The sequence below is a fragment of the Aythya fuligula genome, chromosome 11 (assembly GCF_009819795.1).
Source record: "Aythya fuligula isolate bAytFul2 chromosome 11, bAytFul2.pri, whole genome shotgun sequence".
Lineage (NCBI taxonomy): Eukaryota > Metazoa > Chordata > Aves > Anseriformes > Anatidae > Aythya > Aythya fuligula.
In genome coordinates this window covers 7,903,100-7,925,596 of record NC_045569.1, presented here as the reverse complement: position 1 = coordinate 7,925,596, position 22,497 = coordinate 7,903,100, and the positions used below count along the sequence as shown (strand labels likewise).

Here is a 22,497-nt window from a genome sequence, read left to right as displayed (position 1 = left end):
CTTGCCCCACGATCTCCCGGTGCAGAAGTGTGCACACATGGCCCACACGTGCTGAGCAGCCTCTGAGCACGTAACACCCTTTGCTTTCAAGTGAGCAGCATCCAGCATCCTGACAGCAGGTCTGAGGCCTTAACTAGGGGAGGGAACGGGCTGGGCAAGGCACCTGGAACTCGAAGGAGACTGTTGCATCTATTTCCAAAGGATAAACATGTGTCCCACACAAACACCTTCCATTTTAGCAGCTCATGGCTGCAGTCCCTGACCACCCACCTTCCTGTCATTTCCTGCATTCCCGTGCCTTACCCCTGGACATAGTGGGAAAGGCACATCCTGACTTTCGCAAGCAGGGGCAGAGGAGGAACAAGAGCTGCTTCCTTGCCCAAAGGCAACTTGTTTTGGTCTGCTGATTTGCACTGGCTCCACGCACAGCGTTCCCTACCCTGCTGTTCCACGGTGCCTCACGTTGGTGTGACATACATCTCCTCACATTGTGTTTCTGCGGATATCCCTCTAAAGCCAGCTAACTCCTTCCATCTTCTGCAGAGACTCATTGGGCTCCAGTGGGAACATAAGCCACATCTACAGAGTGAAAAGGTTATTTTAAAAAGCACCTCTACTATATGTGTGGGTAACTATGCTCATAAACTGCTTGCCAGGCCTTAATGCACTTCTGTAGGAAGCTGCTGCCCAGACCTCAGTGCCTCACAGTGACTGCACGCCTCCCGCACCGGGTAAACAGGAGGGAGACTCGCACCGTTCCCAGCCAGCGGACACCAGGATGTTTGTACGTTTGCATCATTTATTTGGGGCTGATCTCATCTATTTATGACCCATTTATGTGCACTGTTCTCTTCACCAGAGGCACATTAGCAGGCTGCCATCAGATTCTTCTGCTCCATCCGCCGCAACGAGCGGCTGCCCCCAACTGTCTCCATGGGCCATTGCCCACTGCTGCCTCCAGCCACCCAGCTGTGGCTGCTGCTCTCTGAGAGGAGCTCTGTCACTCTGCCACTGTTGAATCAGCTCCAAAAATTTATTTAAATCCTGTCTGCTTATGGAGACAAATCTTTTACATTTAACCCAGTATCGTCTTCTTCAAGGTATAAGCTTATTCTTCTCACCCAGCAATTTTCTTACCTACTTGCTTTGTGTTATTCTATGATAAAATCTGGCTAAGGGGCGCCCTAATTATTGCAGCATCCAAATGATAGGCTTCAGGCAAAACGACAATTACTTATTCCAAGTAAATTAACATATTCTGAATACATTCAAGCTTAATTTAACAGACCATTATACTTACTACACAAATTTATCACATGCAAATGTTTAAACTTGGTAGAGAGCAACATACTCTTTCACAAGGTATTGGGGTCAAAAGTAAATGCAACCAAAATTTGCCTTAACATGAGCAAACGCCAAACAATTTAGGGACCTAAACAGCAATTTGTTCAACTGCATCAAATTTTAAAAGCATACAAAGAAGCTCTTCCCAGGCTTTTAATTACGACAGAGAATTCAATCTCTCCCTTAAATTCTGTTCCTCAGCCAAAAACAAGAAGAAAAAAAAATGATGGAGAAAGTTATAAACTCCCTCTCTCCTCCTCCCTACCTTGGAACAGATTCAGGGCTTTATTCTGAGGTCTGTCTACGCCTCCAAATACTACACTTTAGATTTTTATCACTTTTATCTATTGACATAACACACAGAATGCTCTCTGGGGTGAGGGGAGAAAGAGCTGTTTGAGTTTTGTACAGGAAATCTTGTGTGCCATGGCATCGATCGACGTGCTCAAATCACAGAGCTCTGGGAGCAACAAGGTAATGATCCGTACCACGGCGCTGCCTACGGGAGCATATCGCATTCCCTTCTGTCACTGCAGCTGTGTCAGCTGCACATCTCCTTCTGCATTTTAGCCTGTCTTTTGAAACAACTTTTAAACAAATTTGGTCACTTTTTAACAAACTGGAAGAAAGGCAAAAAGGTACTGCATTCAGCTTTAGCTATGACTGCCAGAGCTGTGTGAAAACCAGTTCCTCTGGCATGACGGCTGTTTCACAGACACGCAGGCACACACTACACCTTTCTCACCTACTTTTTCCCTTCCTTGAAAATGTAATTTTGTGTTCATCCTGCTTCTGACTCTGGCTACAGGGTGAGGGGAAATATTGCACTATGTTCCCCACCCCATGTCCCAAAGTATCGTCCTAGGTATTTTTTCCAGCAGGATGAACTGAGGGCAGTAAAGCAGTGAATTAATTCACCCTGCTGTTACTTAGACACTAGCAAAGAAGAAAGCTGTGTCCCCAGAATGATCTTTTCACAGCATTCTGACCATTCTCATAGCTGCCCTATGGCTTCATGACCCATTTTAAAGATTCTGCTGCTGCAATAAAGCCAAGGACAGTAACACTGCTGTATAAACCGAGCTAATGGTCACATTACAGGCCTTTAGTGTTCTTCATGCTCATCACAAAGTATTGATATCAAGATCATTAAGGGAATTAGGAAATAAATCACACTTGAGAGAACACGATGCCAGCCATGTCCAGATGATTCCAATTTCCTTCACTAAAATACTTTTGATTAAAACGCATTACTGGTGACGTGTCTAAAAAGGAACTTGGACTTCAGGGTCTGTAATAACTGCAATATGTTCTCAGTCTCCAGCCTTGCCACAGACTGCATAAGCTCAGTGTTAAAATCTGCTGCAAAAAGAGTTATTAGGTGCTTGTTTCAGACACAGACTTCTCACTGCAGTCATTGCTGATGTCCTGGCACACCCTGTGCAGGATCGTCTGCAAATTAAAATCATTATTTAGATGTTCCAGACACACTGTGCACCAGAGTCACACAGTGTCAATTTTGCATAAATTTCCACATATGGAACATTTTAAAAATCTCCCAGCTGCAGCAGGAGAAATTGAAAGGAACAGTTTCAGCAATCAGTAACCTCCTAATAGCACCAGAATCTCAGCTTTTACATGGACAATGAATTATTGCTCAAAAGGTCTCCCTGACTCACGCTGATAACACTGCTTTCTATCAAGATTGCTTTAAATTACTCATCTTTCTCCAGAGACACTAAGATAAACTCTTACCCCATAGGTGTATGTTCTAGGTTTGTGTCACGGGGCAGAACAGAAGCCAAACACAAAAGGATACCAAAGCTTATATTTTACTCACATTAGGTAAAAGCTGTAAGTCATTGGTCATCAAAACTATTGCAGATTTCAGTGATGCTGTTTGTCTCAGCCCAGCCTGAGATGCCCAAAATTCTCAGTGCTTTTAAAAAGGTGGTTTCAGTGGAAAACCCCTTTGACTTTTTGATGGGTCCTGCATTTTTCTGTGTAGGTGGGACGCAAAAGTGAGGAAATTGAGAGAATGGGACACAAGCATGCAGATTTCCAAGGCCTGGTTTAGAGGCAGGCTAGCTGTATGTCTCCCAGCCTGCTGAAGTGATATGCAGGCTCATCAGGGTGTCAGGGAAGGGCCTTAGGCAGTGGACACACAGGGAGAGAGAATCTTTGCTCTTACCCACTGCAGCTATTCCTCTCTGCAGTTTCCATGGGATCGCTCAATTTCCAGATGCACCTTTACCTCCCAGCACTGGCAGCTACTTAGACATGAAAGCTTTAGCCCTTCGAAAACTTTGTGAATTCATCAGACGTATGATGAAATCTTGTGAAGATTAACACTGAGATACGTATCTACAGAGCTTTTAAGAAATTTGTAATTCAGTCAGTCACCGAGACTCTCACCTCCTTTCCCCCTGAGCAAGTGAGCTGTCTCCCAGCGAGCAGCTGGTTTGTGCAGGAGGTTGCAGTATCTAGTACTAGATTGAAGCATTGCCTGCCACGGAAACCATCTCAAGCCTTGCCATCTTCCTCTCCAGTCACAGTGTGATCATACAGCAAATTCTAACAGTGAATTGTACTCAAGCTCATAAAACCAAGGGGCTGCCAGATTCCTCTTTGTTTTGAGAACATGGAGAAACAACTGAGAGCCTGCCACAGATTACGTTGGTGGAGCATCCCCGGCAGGCCTCAGATGGAAGCAGGATGACAGACAGAGGACGAGTTTTCAGTTTCAGAACTTTCAGAACTTGGATTTATCAGAGTGCAGCAAGAGTCAGGGAAGAGTGAATTAAAAATTCAAGAATCCTGGTGGGGCTTTTTTGCCTCTGATCCAAACTGGCTTCATGATCTGGGAGGTAACATGGGGAATGTTGAAATGAAGGGACTAGCAGAAAGGACTATGACGTCTGTTCCCACCTATGCCTTCACTATTAAAACCAGCATTTTTTCACCACTCTCCTCAGCCAGCCAGCCATCTGTATTATCAAAGAGAAAACTCTACGTTGTTCCACTTCTGACAGGACAATATCCAGACAGCCCATATTTTAACAGGACTCAGAGACTCCGGATTCTGCAGCCCTGTGGTGTTTGGAGTTTCCTGCCAGCAGGAACAGATCCCTTTGCACTACGAGTGCAATAAGTGATCCCTTGAGCTAACGCAGCACTAGCTCTTCAGGGCATGCAGCATGCAGGGGGACAGCTCTGTTCTCATACAATAGCAGCTGCTGGGACAGATATGTGCAAACTGAACAATTCAAAGCAGTATCACATTTCTGGCTAAGACTTTTTTTCCCTATGCTGGGTTTCCCACAGTGGATTATTTTGAATTCAACTTCATTGCCTGATCTGTTTACTGGTTAGGATGTTTATTTTTCATGGAGAAAAGAAAAACAATACATGTTTTATGAGAGCGGCATGAGAACAAAGTATGGAAAACCAAAGGAAAATCCTAAAATGAACTCTTCTTGCCTAGGGAAGAGAACATGGCTGCTCTATCCTAGTATTCCACTCATGTGGAGAAGCTTTGTTTTTGTGAAATGTTACACATGCTCCAAGTTGCTGCAGATAGCTGTATAGCCCCTTCTTTGTCTTACCGTGGCAGGCAGTTGCCATCAGTCGTGCAGTGCACAGCACGGCCCCAAGCCCGCAGACACATTGGCTGGGAGTCAGCTGCCTAATCACAGCCACCTACGTTGTAATGCTCTCACGTTTTGTCCCCAGTCTGCTCCTGCCTCTCCAAAAAAAGGCACAGATTTCATGCACAGGCTGTGTTATACGCTAGCCTGGTGCAGATCTTGTGGATACACAGGTTATCTAAAACAGCTACAGGCACCTATGTTTAGGCGATGGAATACTCCCTTGGCCCCTTAAAGCAGCAGGACTGCTGAGGCAACTGAAGTCAGGGCATTTCTATTTTAGTGTCTTCCAGGGAGGAAGTCTTCCCACCTTCTTAGTTATCTGTAACCTGCTGGCTTTGTGTGGAGAGATACTCTTAACCATAAATAACAAGATGGAATAAAATGACGGAGAAGAGTTCCTGAGCACACTCACTTGTACGGTTCACAACAACAAAGCCCTAAGGGCATTTGGCCATCACGACTGGCCACCAGCAGACCTCAGAAGTTGAGCTCCTTGGGCAGAGAGACATGCGAGACAGCAGACATGCCATGAGTGGTTTCTGTACAGCAACTGAGCAGCCACCAGCTGGACAGAGGTGAGCTGTTTGTCACCACGACATGCTTGTAACCACCGGCTGCTTCCAGGCCAAGGGCCAACACGCTATCTAGAACACAGCAGCACGAAGGGAAGGAAGTTTCTGCATCTCTGGAGGAGCACAGCTTGCTTGCTGATACACACAGCTGTGAGCAGACCCTACTGCTTGCTCACATGCTTGATTCAACACCTAGAGATGTAGACAGTCTGTTTGATCTGGATGTGGAAAACAGTATCCATAAATGCTGTGGACCCTTTTCAGGTAGCCAAGTGATATCAAGTAGGCAACAAACCCTCTGTGTAAATCCTTAGGTGCTCCATTGTCCTGGCATCTTCGTCTATAGAAGTCCCTCACTCCCATGTGCACAGAATGGCCACCTGAAGCTTTGAGGATCCTACTCTGCTAAGCAACTGTTTAACACTCGGACACTGTGACACCAAGCTTTTGTGGATGCTGGCTACAGCCACCCCACTCTGCTTCCATCACCTCATCTGGAGAGAAGTGAATTCTTTTTTTTTTTTTCCCAAAAAGTGTATAAAACTGTCTCTGTTGGCCACCCTGGCATTGCTCAACTCCCATGTTTCCCAAGGGGCCTAATCTCAGCAAAGAAAGAAAGGGCAGGAGATGACTGCAAGGCTTTTGGCCAGCAAAATCATTCCAAATCCTTGTGTGCCTAGATTGGAAGAGCTTTAAAATCCAGGAGGACTCACAAAATGCAATTTGGCCTTTGCAAAGTTTCAAGAATGAGCCATAAAACTAACTCTGGACCAATTCTGTTCATACAAATTTACCCACGCACCAGTAACTCTAATGTAACTCCATGAAAGGTAATCAAGTGGTGAAGGTTCCACACTGAAATTACTAAAGAAAGGAACTTCTTTCTTGCCAGACTGTAAACAGAGCTTGGGGGAACAGTTTAAATCCTGGAAGAGGAAAGTTCCCAGTTACGCTGAGCAGCTCATATCTCAAGAGTCTGTTTTTAATCATAACCTCTACAACCCAGTTTCACAGCTCGTGCTTTACTGCATGGACAGCAGTTGCCAACTGGATGGAAATGTAAGTTGGTATTTTCCAATTGGTGGTAAAGCTTTCTGAAGGATATTTGCTGGAGCGGCACAACAGCTTAGCATGATCCTTCCTCGAAATGAGACATAGACATCACTGCTTCCATTAAGTGCACTCACAGGCTCTAGACAGTGTGAGTGAGGTTCATACCAATACTTTGCTGAGTCCTCACAGAGTGTACACGAGGGCTACTTTAGATACAGGCAGAAAAGGTAGTTGCCAATTTTCTGGAAAGGCAAAAGGGTCCTGAACCTACCAACCTTGACTCTGGTACTTGCCCCCTCTTGCTTGTACCAGCCTCCACCGTCCACCTTCTCACCCACCCCAGGAGTTGGAAGCAAAGCACCCACCCTACAGTGCTGGCAGGCTCCTGCTGATGCAGAGATATGGCATGAGCCAGCACGCTCTACAACACAGAGCTCTTTTCTTCTCAGCCTTGATGTGGCAATACACAGTTTTGTCCACATCACTGAGACGCTTTGAGCTAGTTCTGCTTGGCACTTTTTGTGGAGTCCCTTTGGTATAGCTGATTGCACAAGCAGGTCCAGATACTCCATAAATGGAATTTATGTGGGGAAAAATTACAATTTGTATCTTAAAATAAGATAAAAAATAAAGATAGATCACTGTTTCCCCCCCTTATGGTTTCATTCTCATCAGTGGGCAGCATGACCTAAATCCAAACCAAAGTGAACTCATTGCAGTTGATGCTTCAGTGCAAGCTGACACGCAGTATATTTAATTGGTACCAACTGAACCAAGATTGTGAAAATGGGGCTTGGCTTAAGGTTAGAGTGTGGAAGGAAAAGATCCCTCTCTTCAACTGCAATATGTGAATCTGAATAATCTTGAACTTAAATCATCTTGAATGCTAATCCTGGATGAAGAAGGTGTGACCTGTCAGAGAGCAGAGGAGACGGAAAACATCCTGTTTCTCTCCTGTTGTGCTGCTGTAGCTCACTGTGTGACACATAGGACAGGTGGCTATTTTCTCCACAGCAGTTTAAGAATCACGTCAAGGGGATTCTTTTGCAGAGCTACAAAGAGACAAAGTAATTTTTTGCCACAGATGTCCAAAGATGATCAAGAGTTGGACCTATTTTACTGCTATGAATACTGAGTACAGCCCAGTGAACAGGACATACACTCTGCTAACTCTGAACCTCTTCAAAATCTGCTATGATTGGGTAATGCAAAGCTGATAAATGATTTTGCAAAGCTAAAAATTGGTCAGATAAGATTGGAGACTGCACAGAACGAAGTAGTGCTCCTAGCATGTATGTCTAGATATCTCACACACTGAAGAACAAGAAAGTTCTTGGTTCATCATAGGAATGCCTGTTCAGAGTGAATCTAACATTTGATAGTGCTGTGGCTGGAACTTTGCACCAGAATAAGTACATTAAATTAGGTGTTTCATTACTGAGCTATGGCTCTGCTTTGTGAATTTACTCAGTTGTTCAACAAAAGAAATACTGAATTGACAAAATTGAGAGCTGTAATACTGAGAATGGGAGTGAAGCCATCAGAAGTTTTCCCCATCATAGGTGAGAAGGTAGGAGAAAAGCAGCTTTGCCCAGCATTATCTTTTTTGTGACCAAAATAAGTAAAGTCTACCAGATTCTTCTGGCTCTCTAACCATGTCTGAGATGCTTGGGTGTGATGACAGTAAGTATTAGTCATGATCACAATGTTATTTGTCCTGTAGATACAGCTGGGTTTTGTATTTGGTTAATGAGTGTTTCCACCCAGAAAGCGAACCAATGATGATTCAAAAAGAAAAATGGTTGCTCTACTCGGTCATTCTTTACAGATGCAGCTGGAAAGAGGGCAATGAGCTCTCCTTGTCTGGTTCCACTGAATCACAGCCCCAGCAATCACAGGAATTGTTCCTCAGTGACTCTCCAAAGGAGACAGGTCAGAAAAAAGAAGAGGCAGAGATCCCAGTTTGAGAAAGCAGCTTGCAGCTCTGCAAAAGGCCTTACAAAAGTCTAGCCAGCAGCAGTGAAACTCCACACTGACTTCAACAGAGGTTAAAAAGTGTTTCAATCCTAATCAAAGCACTTCTGGGTTTTCTATTAAAAACACCCCGAAACAGCTCTGAGTTATGCCCAATAAGTTTAATAATAGATGAAACCATAGCAAATGACAACTACAGAATACAAAGCAGACACAAAAAAAATGATGGCATAAAAATGAGAAGGAGTAGTGTCTGTGATGAAAAATAAAGTGAAATACACTTAACAGGATATGGATTCATATATAACACACACGGTCACATACAACACCGCATTAGTAACAGCACACATGGATACTCATTACACTGGGGCTTTTCACAGTTCTCCACTTCATCCCAGATGACAAGTAAATGGATTTTTTTACTCTCTTACATAAATTCTCGTGCACACAACATCATCAGCACCGAAGGTCTGGAAAAGAAATAGAAATCAATCAGAAGAGACAGAATCAGCAAACGCTTAACACCATTTTTAATGTTACTTTTACTATAGTAGCTAGTCCTACAGCAGAAATGCAATTTCCTATGCCTTTTGACAGACGAGAGCAAAGAAAGGAGTCATTTTAGAAGAGGAATGCACTGTAGGTGACCTTCTTTCCCAGGCACCATGAATTTTGTCAGAATGATAAATGACCCAGAAATTCCCTTTTTCTATAGTTCCATGGCATGCATTTATAAATAAACATGAGAAAAGAAAGACAATTTGGAATGTAGTGCTGTTATATTTAGACACATTTGCAACACTTTGAACTGGAAATGGTGGGGGTGGAATTCAGATCAGAAGGCATGTTCAAAACACCTTCTCTAGTATTTGCAGGTATAAATCAGAGTAGTTCAAATGAAGTCAGTAGAGCAATGTTGAAGAGTTGGTGAATATGTATGTATGATCTGTGAACATAATGCTGCAAGATGTTGACACAACATACCAAGATATTGAAACCTTTGCTCCCAAGCTGTAATGTGGACAGTGTCAATCACAACCTTCTTTCAGGATATGTCGACCTTAACCAGTGAATTAGTTAACTACAGAAAGAGTCTGAAATGAGGTCACATAATGGAAAAAATGTAGTGGAGATCAAACTCATTTCATGTTAGGAAAAAATTATGATATCTCGTAAATATTTGATCACTACACATCTGAGAGTCACTGACTTAATACAATGTCCCATTACCATTCCATTTCTCATGCCAGATTCAGTATCTCAGGGTGCCTTGATTTTCCAGGTACCTAGAGTTGGTCTTATATCATGTTATACTGACTGAGATAGGGTTTCACATGTATCTGAAACCTGAGTTGTTTTTGGTGTTGTTGGTTCATTTTTGTTTGCTTGCTTGCTTGCTTTCAAATCACCTCCTAGTCCTGTAAGTAAAAGGCAATTCAATGACAGCAATATTGCAGTAGAGGTTATCAGGGCCTTTAGGCATGAGAGAGATTGTGGCAGCGGCCTGAGAAAGCTACCTAAACCCAAAGTGTTTGTATGTGATTTCAAGTCTGGCAGGCTAAAATTGAAGTAAACAATTAAACATAAAGGAAATATGTGTGCAAGAATGAGGAAATACTGACTACATGCACAGTAGATGTCCAGCTACACTGACATGGACAGTTTCAAGCTCACTACTAATGAGCTGTGAGGTGGGGTGCTTGGCTGTAATAACTACCAAGGTCTCACTGAAAATATAATTAAGACCTACCCCAGTGTGTTAGGAAAATTCAGCTGGACTTTATTTGTTTTAACGCTTCCTACGCTTGCTTTGGCCAACACCACTTTGAAGGGATTTGGTTTTAAAACCACCTCTGGCATGTGTTTTGTTCACTTTACTGAAGAAAAAGACCTGTTAAAATTTTGGATGGTAAGATTTTTAACTTAAACATGAAAATATTTGAAAAGGAATATTCAAGGATGCGGCTAGTTTCCTACTGCCCGCAGCACCAGCTGCAAACACCCCCACTATGGTTTCCTTCAGCATTTCCAAAATTATACACAAATGTGAAATTGCTTCAGCAGGAGCTCTGCCAGAGAAAGGAAGTCAGAATCAAGACCATGTAGGGCTTGAGATTGTCTGTATAAACTAGAAGGTCACTGACAGTGATAGTCTTTCTGTGGTACATTCAAATTCTGCTAAGCACACTGAAGTTTTGGTCCCTGCTGCTCTTACTTCCATGCTGAAGCACATAAAGAAATAGCTGTGATTGTTGTTGTTATGTACATGGTTTAAATGTGGACTTAGGTAAAAGGTGTTTCCCTACCTTACTGTAACTTACTAGTAGTGTTGATCAAACTCCACTACACGTTGCTAAACGAAGCAAGGAGGAACACGTTCAAACGTGCTGCATTCCTTTTCTTGTGGTTAATCGCAGAAGCATCTACTGTACAGCTGGGCCCAAGCTCAGGGGAAGATCCAAATCAAAAGGCTGTTACTCTTATATCCTTCACACTTAAATCTTTGTATTCAGGGGTAGGATGGAGCAGCCTAATATCTAGGGTTCTAATTCTAGACTGGCAAAAAGTGCTAGTACCTGTCAGAACAAGCAGACTTTAGGGGTTCCCATGACTCAGGGAGTAGAACTTTTTAATAAAGAGAGAGAAAAATCCTGGCTACTTGGTGGTGAAGTTGCAACTCAAAAGAGTGCAACACTACCAAGCTGAATTCAAATCTAACAAGAAGATGCAGGATTTTCAAACACCACACTCCCACCAGCTTGCAAAGGACACACTCATTTACGAATTGCTACAAGATCAGACTTCTATCTGAATCTAAAATAGGGTTTTTAATGTGCAATGACTGCCAATTACGGAAGAGTTTTCTTCATTTAGTTTGATATAATCTGTGGCTAAGAGTCCAAATGCACACTGCAAAGAAAGCCCTGCACAAGGGGATAATCCAACAAACTGCCGTCTCTCAGTTCCCTCAAGATCTGATGACAACTGATATCATTACAGATAAAATGAGAATTACAGAGCAGTAGTATATAATTGTATGAGTAAATTGCTTTTATAAGGCCTTCTCTATAAACATTTGCTAAGGAGCCTTTGTGATAAGTGGAACAGTATAATCAGGAAAACTGTCACTGAAACAATCACTGGCTAAGATCACTTCTGCCACCATATGCAAAAATCGTTATCTGTTCATGACTGACCAACTTGCAGAGCCAACTCTCAAAAGGAAGACATAAGACATCAGCAAATAAATGGAAAAGAAAAGATACTACTTAAATGAGTAGTATCTTTCCATCCTCAGAAAAGGCTTTGCATGGATCCATGTGCAGACTTCCATATGTACACGTGCATACTATAAAGCAGACATTACTTTACACCGTCCCACGCTGACTTCCATATGAGGCGAGCCTCCTTTTGTTAACTGGTTGAATTTAACATCACTTAAATACACTGATCTAATGGGTGGCATCCCTGCCCATGGTAGGGGAGTGGGAACTACATGATCTTTAAGGTCCCTTCCAATCCAAACCATTCTATGATTCTATGATCACTCTTCAAGAACTATAGAAAAGTTAAATGCTTAGGTAGTTTACCATTGTTCTGTACAAGGTTTAGGAACGTCACAAATCTCAGCATTTGGCTGCAAAATATCTTTCCCAATCCTCATTGACTTTTCTTACCTGCTATGTTTAATTTTAGAAGCCAGCAATATAATTTAAAAAATGTTCACTCACTCATCTAAGTTCCACAGTTCACCAGTTTTAATCAACTATGCCATGATTTTTCTGGGAAGGGAAAGGAGGATATAAACCATGCCTGAACCCCTCTGCCCCCTTAATGTTCTGATCTTTGACCCTTGCTATAATTGATTCTGAGAACCCCTGTGTGATACATCAACTGTGCAAAATGTGGTCTGAGGCTGTTTTTAAAGCCTTCAGTAACCATCCACTTTAAAATATTTGTTTTATAGATTAAACTTCTACAGAGGCATGAGCAGCTATGAAAGCAGCAAGGCAGATAAAGTCAGAATATATAGATGTTTCTCATTTGAATAGCAAACTTTCGGAAGCAGTATCCTTTAACTTTGTAAGAGCAGACCTTTTGTTCTTCTGACTTACCCAAGTGATTGATAGCTCATTAATTTCCTTGACAAAAACACACAGCAAGAGCAAAAACTCTACAGACTATAAAAGCAAAGTTAAGTGATGAAAAAGCATGTTACAACAGCCTAAATACCAGGTCTTAATTTTTAGACAAGTAAATGAAAAACGTACTTTTGTATTAGATTCCAATTTTGATTGCCCAAGCTCTAATCCAAGTGGCTTCAGAGTGGAATTGCAGACAAGGATATGCTGACTCAAGAATACAGTCAAGACAAGCAGATGTGGACTTTGATGGGGATCTATCCTTTCCACCCTCCTTTGTTTACATATTCCATGTAATCTTTTTCATCTAGATTATTCAGTCCTTCTGAAAATCAGAAATGCTGAAATCTCAGCAAGAGCATCCCACAAGATTATAATTAACAGCACTGATTAAAGTAGATGCAATGATCTAGCACATTTGCAGCACCTTTTTTTTTATAAAGCAGAGCTTGATCCTGAATCCCTCACTTAGCTGAAAGGTCTCTTTTCTAACGGGACTTCAGACATACTTCTGCCATACTGTGAGCCAAATATTATTTATGCTACTAGAAAGAGGAATCTCACTCTCCATGCTGCAAGGAACTAAGAACTAAAGGCAAACATAACTAGCACCTGAAGGTAAAGAAAACCTTCCCTAACTAAATAGCTTGTTCCCAGCATCTGTGTACCAGAGGAACAGAGGTGCCATGAAAGAACATCATATTGCTCCAAGGGTGTATCTTTGAAGAACACAAGGAAATTCTTCTGCCAGGATGCAAAAAAGATTGATAATTATATAGTAATAAAGTTTTTATTTTAGCTCTGTGGTAGTCATGACAATTCAACACTGATTTTTTTTTTTTTAAATATGGATTAAAAAATGCATTTTATTTAACATGCTGTGTTGGAAAGAAAAATATATCCTTCCACTAGGGAAATGTCATAATTTAATGGACCCCCTAAGCAACGTGGCACATTAGATCAAAAATTATGTGGCAAACCTCCAAGGTTTATATAGACACTATTAGCAGAGTAAAACTCATTCCTCACCCCCTGCCTGTTGCCCCAAGCCTATTTCCCATTAATGCCTCAGTCTAACACAGTTTAGATTCCTTCTTGCAACTTTTTGCACATGGTATATGAGTTTTATTGATTTCCTCTACAAATGCATGTAATAGCTAGGAAGGAGACAGGACTTCTTGAAAGATTTATTTGGCTGGAGAAGCAAGAGCGGAGTGTGAGAAGTATCAGCCTTACAGAGTTCCTGAACTGCTACATCACAGGGTCTGCTCCATAAAGGACATTTTCCCAGCTGCAGACATCTAGAAGTTCATAGGAATGTGGTTTCCTTCTGCTTAGGGAGCTTTGGGAGCTTTGCCAGAATAGAAATGTGGAAATTTTACCAAAGTATCTCAGGAAAAGTGAAGGACCAGAAAGTATTTCTTAGGTAAGTAAGAAGGTTTGAAAAGTGTGAAGATGGGAACCATTAAACGTTTGAACTGATATGGGCAGCAAAACTGCACGAGAGTGAATTTCAGGTCCTAAAGAACCCTCAACAAGCTGGGATGATGGAAGGAGAAAAGGGGGGAAGACAAAGACAGGACATCTTCTCACCATGATCTTAGATTGGAAGAAGTAAGACATAAAAGAGGGGTTGCAGACTCAGACACAAGACAGATTTCCAAGCAAGACATAAAATAATAAAATAAAATTCCAAGCTGAACGTTTCTTCACTGGAGTGATGAAAAATCCAAACACAGCTGAGACACAAGAGATCAAAAGGGATTCCCCAGTCTTTCCACTAAGAGCTCCTATTCCTACTTTGCTCCCTGTCATGGTCAAGGGATGCACCTCAGCCAAACCCTTTGGGTAGTTTACCTTTTAAAGCCCAAAGAACAGACTGCAAGGAATATTCTGGGGTTCTACGATTAGAAGCTACAGACAATAAATATAGCATCCTTTAATCCTTTCTGTCTTCCACTAAAGAGAAGGTCTGCCAAAAGGATTAATTTTGTCCATCTTAAGTTCTCCAAATGGACCCTCACACTTACCACCATTACTCTCAGAAAAACCTCATTACCGAGCTCCAGGGTGACAGAAGATTTTGAACATGTTGACCCGCACATTTAAAAGACTTGGACATTCAATCTCATCAAATGTCTCATCAAGGAGCTTGAAACTTTGTCTTGAGGACCTAGCAATGCCCTAATATTTAATAAAATAAAATAGGCCATTATGCTTCAGAAAAGAAAAATGGAATCACAGAATCATATTAAATAGTGAAAAACAGGAAGAATGATCTCAATCACTTGGAAACATACACTATGTTTTTATAATGGCCACAGTAAAATCCTATTTAGCAACCAATGAACATGGTCTTAACTTGCAGAAAAGGGGAAGATGATTGGTCTGGGGAATCAGAAACTAGGAAAATCACTTGGGATCATGATCAGCTAAGCAAGAGTTTCCAGAAAAAAAAAGAAAAAAAGAAAAAAAAAAAGAAAAAAAAAAAAGTATTTACATATAAATCAGAAGAATTTCAGCTAAGAGTGGGGAGATGGGGTCACTACTGCATCAGATGCTAGTGTGGTTGCTGGCAAAGTGGCATGTGCAGTTCTACTCTTCACAGTTTAGAAAGTGAATTGATAAATTGTAGGGGCTGGAAGAATGATTCAAAGAAAGTTTGTTTTACATTGAAGGGATCAAGGTCTTCTAGTGATTTAGCCTAACAAAAATAAGGTTTTTCTAGGAGGTGGCTTCATTGGTGATAATAAGAAAATTATTTGCAATAATGAACATTAGGAATAATATTTAGCTTCTAATGAACATGGTATGTAACAGCAGGAAGTTGAATCTAGACATGTACAGATTAGAAGTAATGTGTATATTTTAGTGGCAAGGCAATTAACCAGTAAAACAACTTATCAGAAGTTATGTTTGTGTTCCTATAACTTGAAATATTTTAATAAGAAGGAGGTTTTTCTAATTTATATCCTAATTTGAAAAACAATTCATTCAGAAAAGCTCAACAGGCTCTATTATGCAAGAAAAAAGGCTGGAGGCTTTATAATCTTTGAATTGCTCTTGTTTCTTAACCAACATCATTCCCCTTCGCCATCTGGATAAGTTCATGTTGCTGATTGCAGGAGGCAGTAGTATTATAACTGGCTTTCCTGTTTTGCTTGGGAACAATTCACTTAGTTTAACAGCTACCTCACTAGTTTGTTGTTTAAGTAATAAACTACAAAAATTAATTGTCAGAAGGCTGAAAAAATGATAGCTGAGAATACATTTTGTTCATTCCACTATATATGAAGATGAAGCAGAGATCAAAGTACTTTGTCTCCTAAACTTTTTGGATAATATAAAGAATTTCAGTGGTTGAGTGGGAGAAAAAAAAAAAAAAATAATAAAAAATAAAAATTAAAAAAAAAAGATCCAGAATTACAGTAGTAATTCAAAGGAAACCAGTCTGATTTCATTAACAGCATACACCTCCTCCTAAGGGGTGGGTGAACAGTTCCAAGATGTCTGGAATAACATTAACACCTTAAAAGCTTTTTATTTATACTTGGTTAGGTTTGGGTCTTGTTTTTGTTTTAGATACAATCTTTAAAACAGAGCTCCAACTGCTTTAGAGAAGCATTTGTGAGGTTTTTTTTTTTGGTTTGTTTTTTGTTTTTTAAAGTGCAGGGGTTTCATTAGTTGGATAGTTCAAAATAAAAACTTCCTGCTTTGATGTCTTACGTGTCACTCCAGCAGCTTGCCTTCCGTGACCAAACTGATGAGGCACAGGAGTTCAACCTACCGATTTACCCAGAATTAACTTGTAAGAACACATGCAATAAAATGATTCTGAACTCTAGCTGAACTGTGCTACTTGCAACCCAGAGAAACTGTTGTCTATATCCAGTTCTGGATACTGTTGCATTAAAGTCAATTGATGACTGAGGAAATACTCAGTAAAGAGAACTCAGCTCTAACAGAAATAAGTGCAATATAAATAAAGAAACTGCATATGATTTATGGCACAAATTGAGAGGCAGTTGCAGAGGTGCTGCTCAGAATGCTCAAAGTAACCCTGCTGCCACATGTAAAGTTACACAGGAGAGGGGGGATGTTGGCTGACAGCAAACATGCAAATGGGTGGATTTCTGACAAGCTCATGAGGGCAATTTTGAACTGCATTCAGAGATGATCAAGGAATTGGGGAGGGTGGCAAAGAAAGGGAGTAACTGTGTGTTCTTCATAAACAAAATGAGATTAGAGCATACTAACAACATGCCACATCGCTCCTATACACCATGTGACTGTGTTTAAGAAGCAACACATTAAACGCATGCCTTCTGGAGAAGAAGGTTCTTCAGAAATGAGGTCAAACGCTTTGATCTCACTTTCACCAGAGAAAATCTGCAATAAATCAAGCAAATTCTTTGGCATTATTGTGGAGCAGAAGTGGCCCACTTGTGATTATTTTACCAGTAAAAGTATGATGAAAGCTATAACAATAAAATGCAAGTGAGAACCTGCATATATTTTCATTCATTCTTTAAAAAATCAAAAAGAAAGGAAAGATTGATGTGTGAACTATACTACAGAGAATTTTGAAAACAGCAGTTTTCCAGACAGATTTGGGTAAGGAAAAATACTACATCGTGCTACACAGTAATGAAAGCTGTTAATATGGTGCATGCATTGGGTGGGTTCAAGGTTCTTACCAAAATCAGCTCATCATTAGCTAATTCTCGAGTCCAGTATGTTTTAGGACCATCTCCCTCAATAAGAGTTTGTTTGCAATAGATCTTGTTTTCATTCTCCCAAGTGGCCAAACTCTGCGGGTAAGAAAACCATTAGGAATAACATTAATTATATTCTCTAGCAGCATGAGGCAGAGAGACAGCAATGAGCAGTAGTGAGAATAATTGCTGCAGTAAAGGAGCAACACATAGATAAAGGCAAAGGGAAAAAGGCATCAGTGGAAAGTGGTGAAATCAAAATTAAGGTGTAAGTGGGCTTCCTGGAAGTAAGTATATATTAATAGCAAAGTAATTGTAGATGTATCTTTTCAGTGTAGATCAGCATTTGTTTCTAAATTAAAAGCCATTTTCATAAAATGCCTAATGGTGAAAAATATTTTAAAAATGTGATGTAGTGTTCACATTCCCAAACACATGTTTGATGTGACATGTTATTTATCACTACTGCGTCCCCTTAGTGTAAAAGCATCAAGAATTGTATGTATCATTTTATGGTCATAAATAATGCAGTATCTGCCTCTTATAACCTTTCATGCTATATGGCACTCTGCCAAGTTAACAGTATGTTAAGCACATATTGTGCTAACAAACCAGAATAAATCACAATTAAATTAAAGAAACTTTGTTAGGATTCTATTGTTTGCAATATTTCTTTTTTAAGGCTGTGGGTCTGGAGATTGAAACACCCTCAGGCATTTTTCAAAGCATTTGAATAATGACTATGAAACTACAGAAAAATAATTTAAGAAAACATAGGATTTTGTTTAGCTTTCACAAATAGGCAAGCCCTGACTTTCTGTTGCTTTTCATTCTAGCATTGAACTATTATTCTATGGTGCAATGGAACAGCTGTGCAGAAGGATGCCCTATAATGAATGTGCAAGTAATTGCTTTACAACTAGCACATGGGAGACATTCATTAGTCTGTGATTATATACAAATACTGTGTGCACACATATGTATGCATAAATCCAAGTTAACACATCCCAGACTTTGCAAGGGGAAATTAATTAAATAAATAAAACCCCTTTCCTTTGATTTAGAATTAGCTGTTCACTTTATAAATACTTTTTTCAAAACAGTACTTTTTTTTTAGGCCGACAAGCCATCTCAAGCAGCAGTTATAGAAGCTATGCCTTTCAGTGCAACTGCGTAGGACTCTTCTTTGTCTGTCTGAACAATGGATTAAGTTAGTTGGCAGAACAAAACCCTCCACTCCATAAAGTATATCACAATCTATCACCAGTTCACAATTTTGCCAGGTATTGCAAATTATATTCTGAAGTATTATTTTATTATCTCTCAGTTTCTGCACTGTGGCCACATCTTGATTATATATACACAACCGTACAACTCATTCCTGAGACTGGACTGTAAACAATTTCACAACACATGGAAAAAATTTACTACTTCAGAAAACACATCTCTTTCAGATTTTTCCAACTTTCAAAGCTTACAGCCGTAATTATTGTTTTTCCATCTGCAGCAATAAATCCTTCTCCAGAAAGCGGGTCACATTTATTGTGTGCACATTATGCACTAAGACACTAAAATACTACTTTTGCTGAACAAGATAAACTACCAAAGCCAGAAACATTTCCTGAACAAACTGTTAAATATACGATAACTCATCCTAGAGATGAAGTGGATGTTCTAAATCTTCACCATCTCCCAAGATCTGCCTCCCTTTTTCGTAAGTTTAAAGTCATAGCAATTGCACTGAAGATAGCAAATTTATGCTGAATTTTTAATTGTTCAAATGGTCTCAGAAGCTGGCCCAAGAATCAACAGAGATTACAGCTTGGCAAGAAGATTATTTCAATATCACAAGATATTTTAAAACCCATACTCTTTATCTGGGACTACATTCTGGTACTCTTTACAAATTCTTCTCTCTCAGGCAATCTTATAAATGTCAGTGACAGCAAAGCAATTGGGCAAAGGATTACAAACGCATGTCTTTGTTAACTTTTTTCAAAGACAGCTATGATTTTCTCCAGTACTCCTGATCCCATGTATCTACACCAGCAAGAAGCCGGTGTCAGATGCTGCTGACTGACAGCACCACTATTATATCCCCTCCACAGCCACAAAAGTGGTTACAAAGGGCAGAGGAGCAGGGGCTCACACACTCAGAATCAAACCCAAAACACTCCAGTGAACGCCCTCTGATGCACTTCTGCACAAGGAGATGGTGTAATTATGTCTGTTATAACTCTGGCTGAAAGTCTGTCTTACACTGTTAAAGATTTATCTGATCAGCAAACTGAAGACATGCACTCGAGAGATGATTCCAGCCCAAAACTACCAATAGTCTGTGGTCCTGCTTGTGAAGATGTCCGATTGATTTTAGTACAAAAGTTATGTCAGGCTTGTGCACTAAATCCTGACTCTTGAGGTCTCTCTCATTCCACCATTCCCTGTGTTCCCATCACGGAGGGAGACACAGGAGATCTTTCACCGCAGCTGAGGTGGCCAAGGCAGAGGGAGGCAAAGAGAACTGTACAAAACCCTGCCAGCCAAGGAACTGAGCTGTGCCTTCAGGACCTGCAACGCTCTGTTGCCTTCAGATTTCAGTTTTACCCTGTCCTGCATGAGGGAGAATGCTGGAAGAGGGAAAAAGTGTGCTGCGACCACCATGAACCCCCCCAGAGTGTTTCCCAGGATGAAGTGGGTGGACGGCAGCGATGGCACCGTTTGGAGATGCTGGCACCAGGAGTGTTTGTCCTATCTAAGAAGAGATTGGTAACGCTGTTGGATGGGCACAGCATCCCTCATGGCTAGGGCAGCAGTTGTGTGTCTGTAAGTGTGCACACAGACACCCCACACACGCACACACACGCGTGCTCTCCTCCTACCCTGCACTTTCGGCCATCCACCGTCTCCTCCTCGAAGCTCTCTCCGATTTTGAAGTTGATCTCGGTGGTGCGGACGGTGGTGGAAGTTTTAATGTAGAACTGGTCCCCGTCCTGGCGGATCTCCACGTGGGGCTTGGAGGCGGCGGCCACCGCCACCTTCCTGAGCATGGCGTTGACACCTGGGCGGAGAGGAGAGGAAGCAGAGCCTGAATTCAGCCTCCAGCTCGCCCAGCACCGGGCACCGGAGCGCGGCTGCCCCTTACCCCCTTCCCCCGGGGCCGGGGCCCCGTCCCGTCCCGTCCCCCGGCTCACCCAGCGCCTTGAGGAGCTCGTCGAAATTCTCGCTGCTCCTCATCTTCCAAGTGCCGGCGAAGTTGGGCATGGCTGGGCGGGCGCTGCGGACGGCGGCGGGGTCGCGGCGCTGCTGCTCGGGCTGCGGCTCGGGCACCTTGTGAGCGGGGCGGGCCGCGGCGGCGGCAGCACAACGGGGCACACGCCCCCGGCCCCCGGCCCGGCCCCCGCCAGGGGCAGCCCCCCCGGCCCGGCCCGGCCCCGCAGCCCCCGGCCAGCGCCACCCCCTGCCCCGCCGGGGGGCTCCCCGGGAAGGGGGGGGGGATCGATCGGCCCGCGGCTGGGGGCGCCGGAGGGGGGCCGGGGTGGGGCTGCCCGGCTGGAAGGCGCCCCCGGGTCGTTACCGAGGCCCCTGGGGAAGCCCCCCGAGGTGTGTTCCCCGCCTGCTGCAGCCCCCAGCGGTGTGCTACGGGGGGAGCGCCTCGCCCGGTGTCAGCAGCACCTCCAGTGCCTGGCCTCGAGTGTCCCGGTGTCAGGTCCGGGATGCTGGACTGCAGCTGATTTACCCACCCGGCTGGTTGAAGGGGAGCGGGGTTTGGCGGGTTAAGGCAGTTTTGCTGCTGCTGTTGTGCATAAGGAAATGCTCCAGACGCTCAGAGGTCTGTGATTCCCCACTCAGACCAGAGCCAGATGTATTGTAATTATAGGAAAAGCTCTGCTGAGCCGGCTTCACGGTACGTCCACAACCGTCCTCCACTTGTTAGCCTCACTCTGTAAAATGGACGAGTTGGTTGCTTGAGGTATGTATAAAATGTGTTCACTCCTGGACAATGTACAGATCTAGGAGTTTCTTCAGCCAGAGGTTAGGCAGCATTCTCCTCTTCCTCTGCTTGTCACCCCAGGAGGAGTTGTACTCGAGTAAAGAGCCATGAGGCAGAACCATAGGGCAGAACAAAACCTCTCTCCATTGACAGTCCCTCTTTTTCTACCAATTCTTTTCTCCTGTCTTTTTAGCATACCCTGGAGACCTGGCATGGTTCTTTATCTGAAATATTCTGTTGGAAAATGTGTTGTGTTTGTGTTTTTTTTTTCAAGAAACAAAAATTTTAGTGGGGAGTATCTGTTTTCAATAACATGTTTTCTCTAGGAAAAAAAATGCAAAGCATTTTTCAGCTTTTAGCAAATGACAAGAGAATGAATCCCCATCTGAAATGTTTTAAGGTTCCCAGTCACCTCATTAAAAAGAAAAAAAAAAGAAGAAGAAAAAAAAAAAAGGCAAAAAGCACAAATAAAGCACAAAACCCACCACCACCAAACCAAACACCTGGGGAAGAAAACACCAAACAGACACACAGATCACACACAGATCACAGCCCTCGTGCAGGTAGGCTCGAATCTTAGGAACAAAAAGCCGCGAGCCCAGGGAGCCTGCACCAAGTCTGTGTTCTGCCATGACGCAGAGGACCCTGCTCAGTCTCTCAGTTTCAGCTTCCCAGCTGCACCACTGGATTCTCACTGCCACGGGCCAGGCTTGCTCCCAGAAGCACACAGAACATGTACACACGGACCCAGGGGGAGCAGTACGTCCTCTGCAGGACAACAGCTTCACGGTAATAAACGTGCAGCATAAACTGGAAGGGACCCTCTGTCTCTACCGGAGAAAACAAATTGGCCCAGAAGATGTTAAGACGGGGACATGTTGGTCTTCAAAGGACCACCTAAGATCCACTGCTGTTCTTTCGTTTGCTGCACCACTGCCGGAACCAGAAGCGTTGCAGTGGGTGGAATATACCCTTCTCAGTAGCTGGAATCACACTCTGTGAGAGTGTTCCTAAGACGGAGAACTGGGTTTTTTTGGCTTGGACTGTGGCCATTGA

At 42.5% G+C, this 22,497-nt stretch overlaps 1 protein-coding gene across 1 annotated transcript; it reads right to left on the bottom strand.

Annotated features, from left to right (window-relative positions):
* Window positions 1-8,750: 8,750 nt before the first annotated feature.
* CRABP1 (cellular retinoic acid binding protein 1) lies at window positions 8,751-20,711 on the bottom strand. Its single transcript, XM_032195137.1, has 4 exons — window positions 20,642-20,711; window positions 20,330-20,508; window positions 17,433-17,546; window positions 8,751-9,063 (listed from the first exon to the last, which is right to left on the bottom strand). The coding sequence occupies exons 1-4, from the start codon at window positions 20,709-20,711 to the stop codon at window positions 9,013-9,015; spliced, it is 414 nt and encodes a 137-aa protein (XP_032051028.1). The 3' UTR covers window positions 8,751-9,012.
* Between the last annotated feature and the right edge of the window lie 1,786 nt (window positions 20,712-22,497).

Excerpts from the sequence above, each read along its gene's own strand:
- CRABP1 (XM_032195137.1), bottom strand. The coding sequence starts at position 20,711 with ATGCCCAACTTCGCCGGCACTTGGAAGATGAGGAGCAGCGAGAATTTC. Across the intron at positions 20,509-20,641 it reads CGAGCTCCTCAAGGCGCTGG|GTGTCAACGCCATGCTCAGG; the intron begins GTGAGCCGGGGG and ends CTCTCCGCCCAG. Across the intron at positions 17,547-20,329 it reads TGGATGGCCGAAAGTGCAGG|AGTTTGGCCACTTGGGAGAA; the intron begins GTAGGAGGAGAG and ends TCTTACCCGCAG.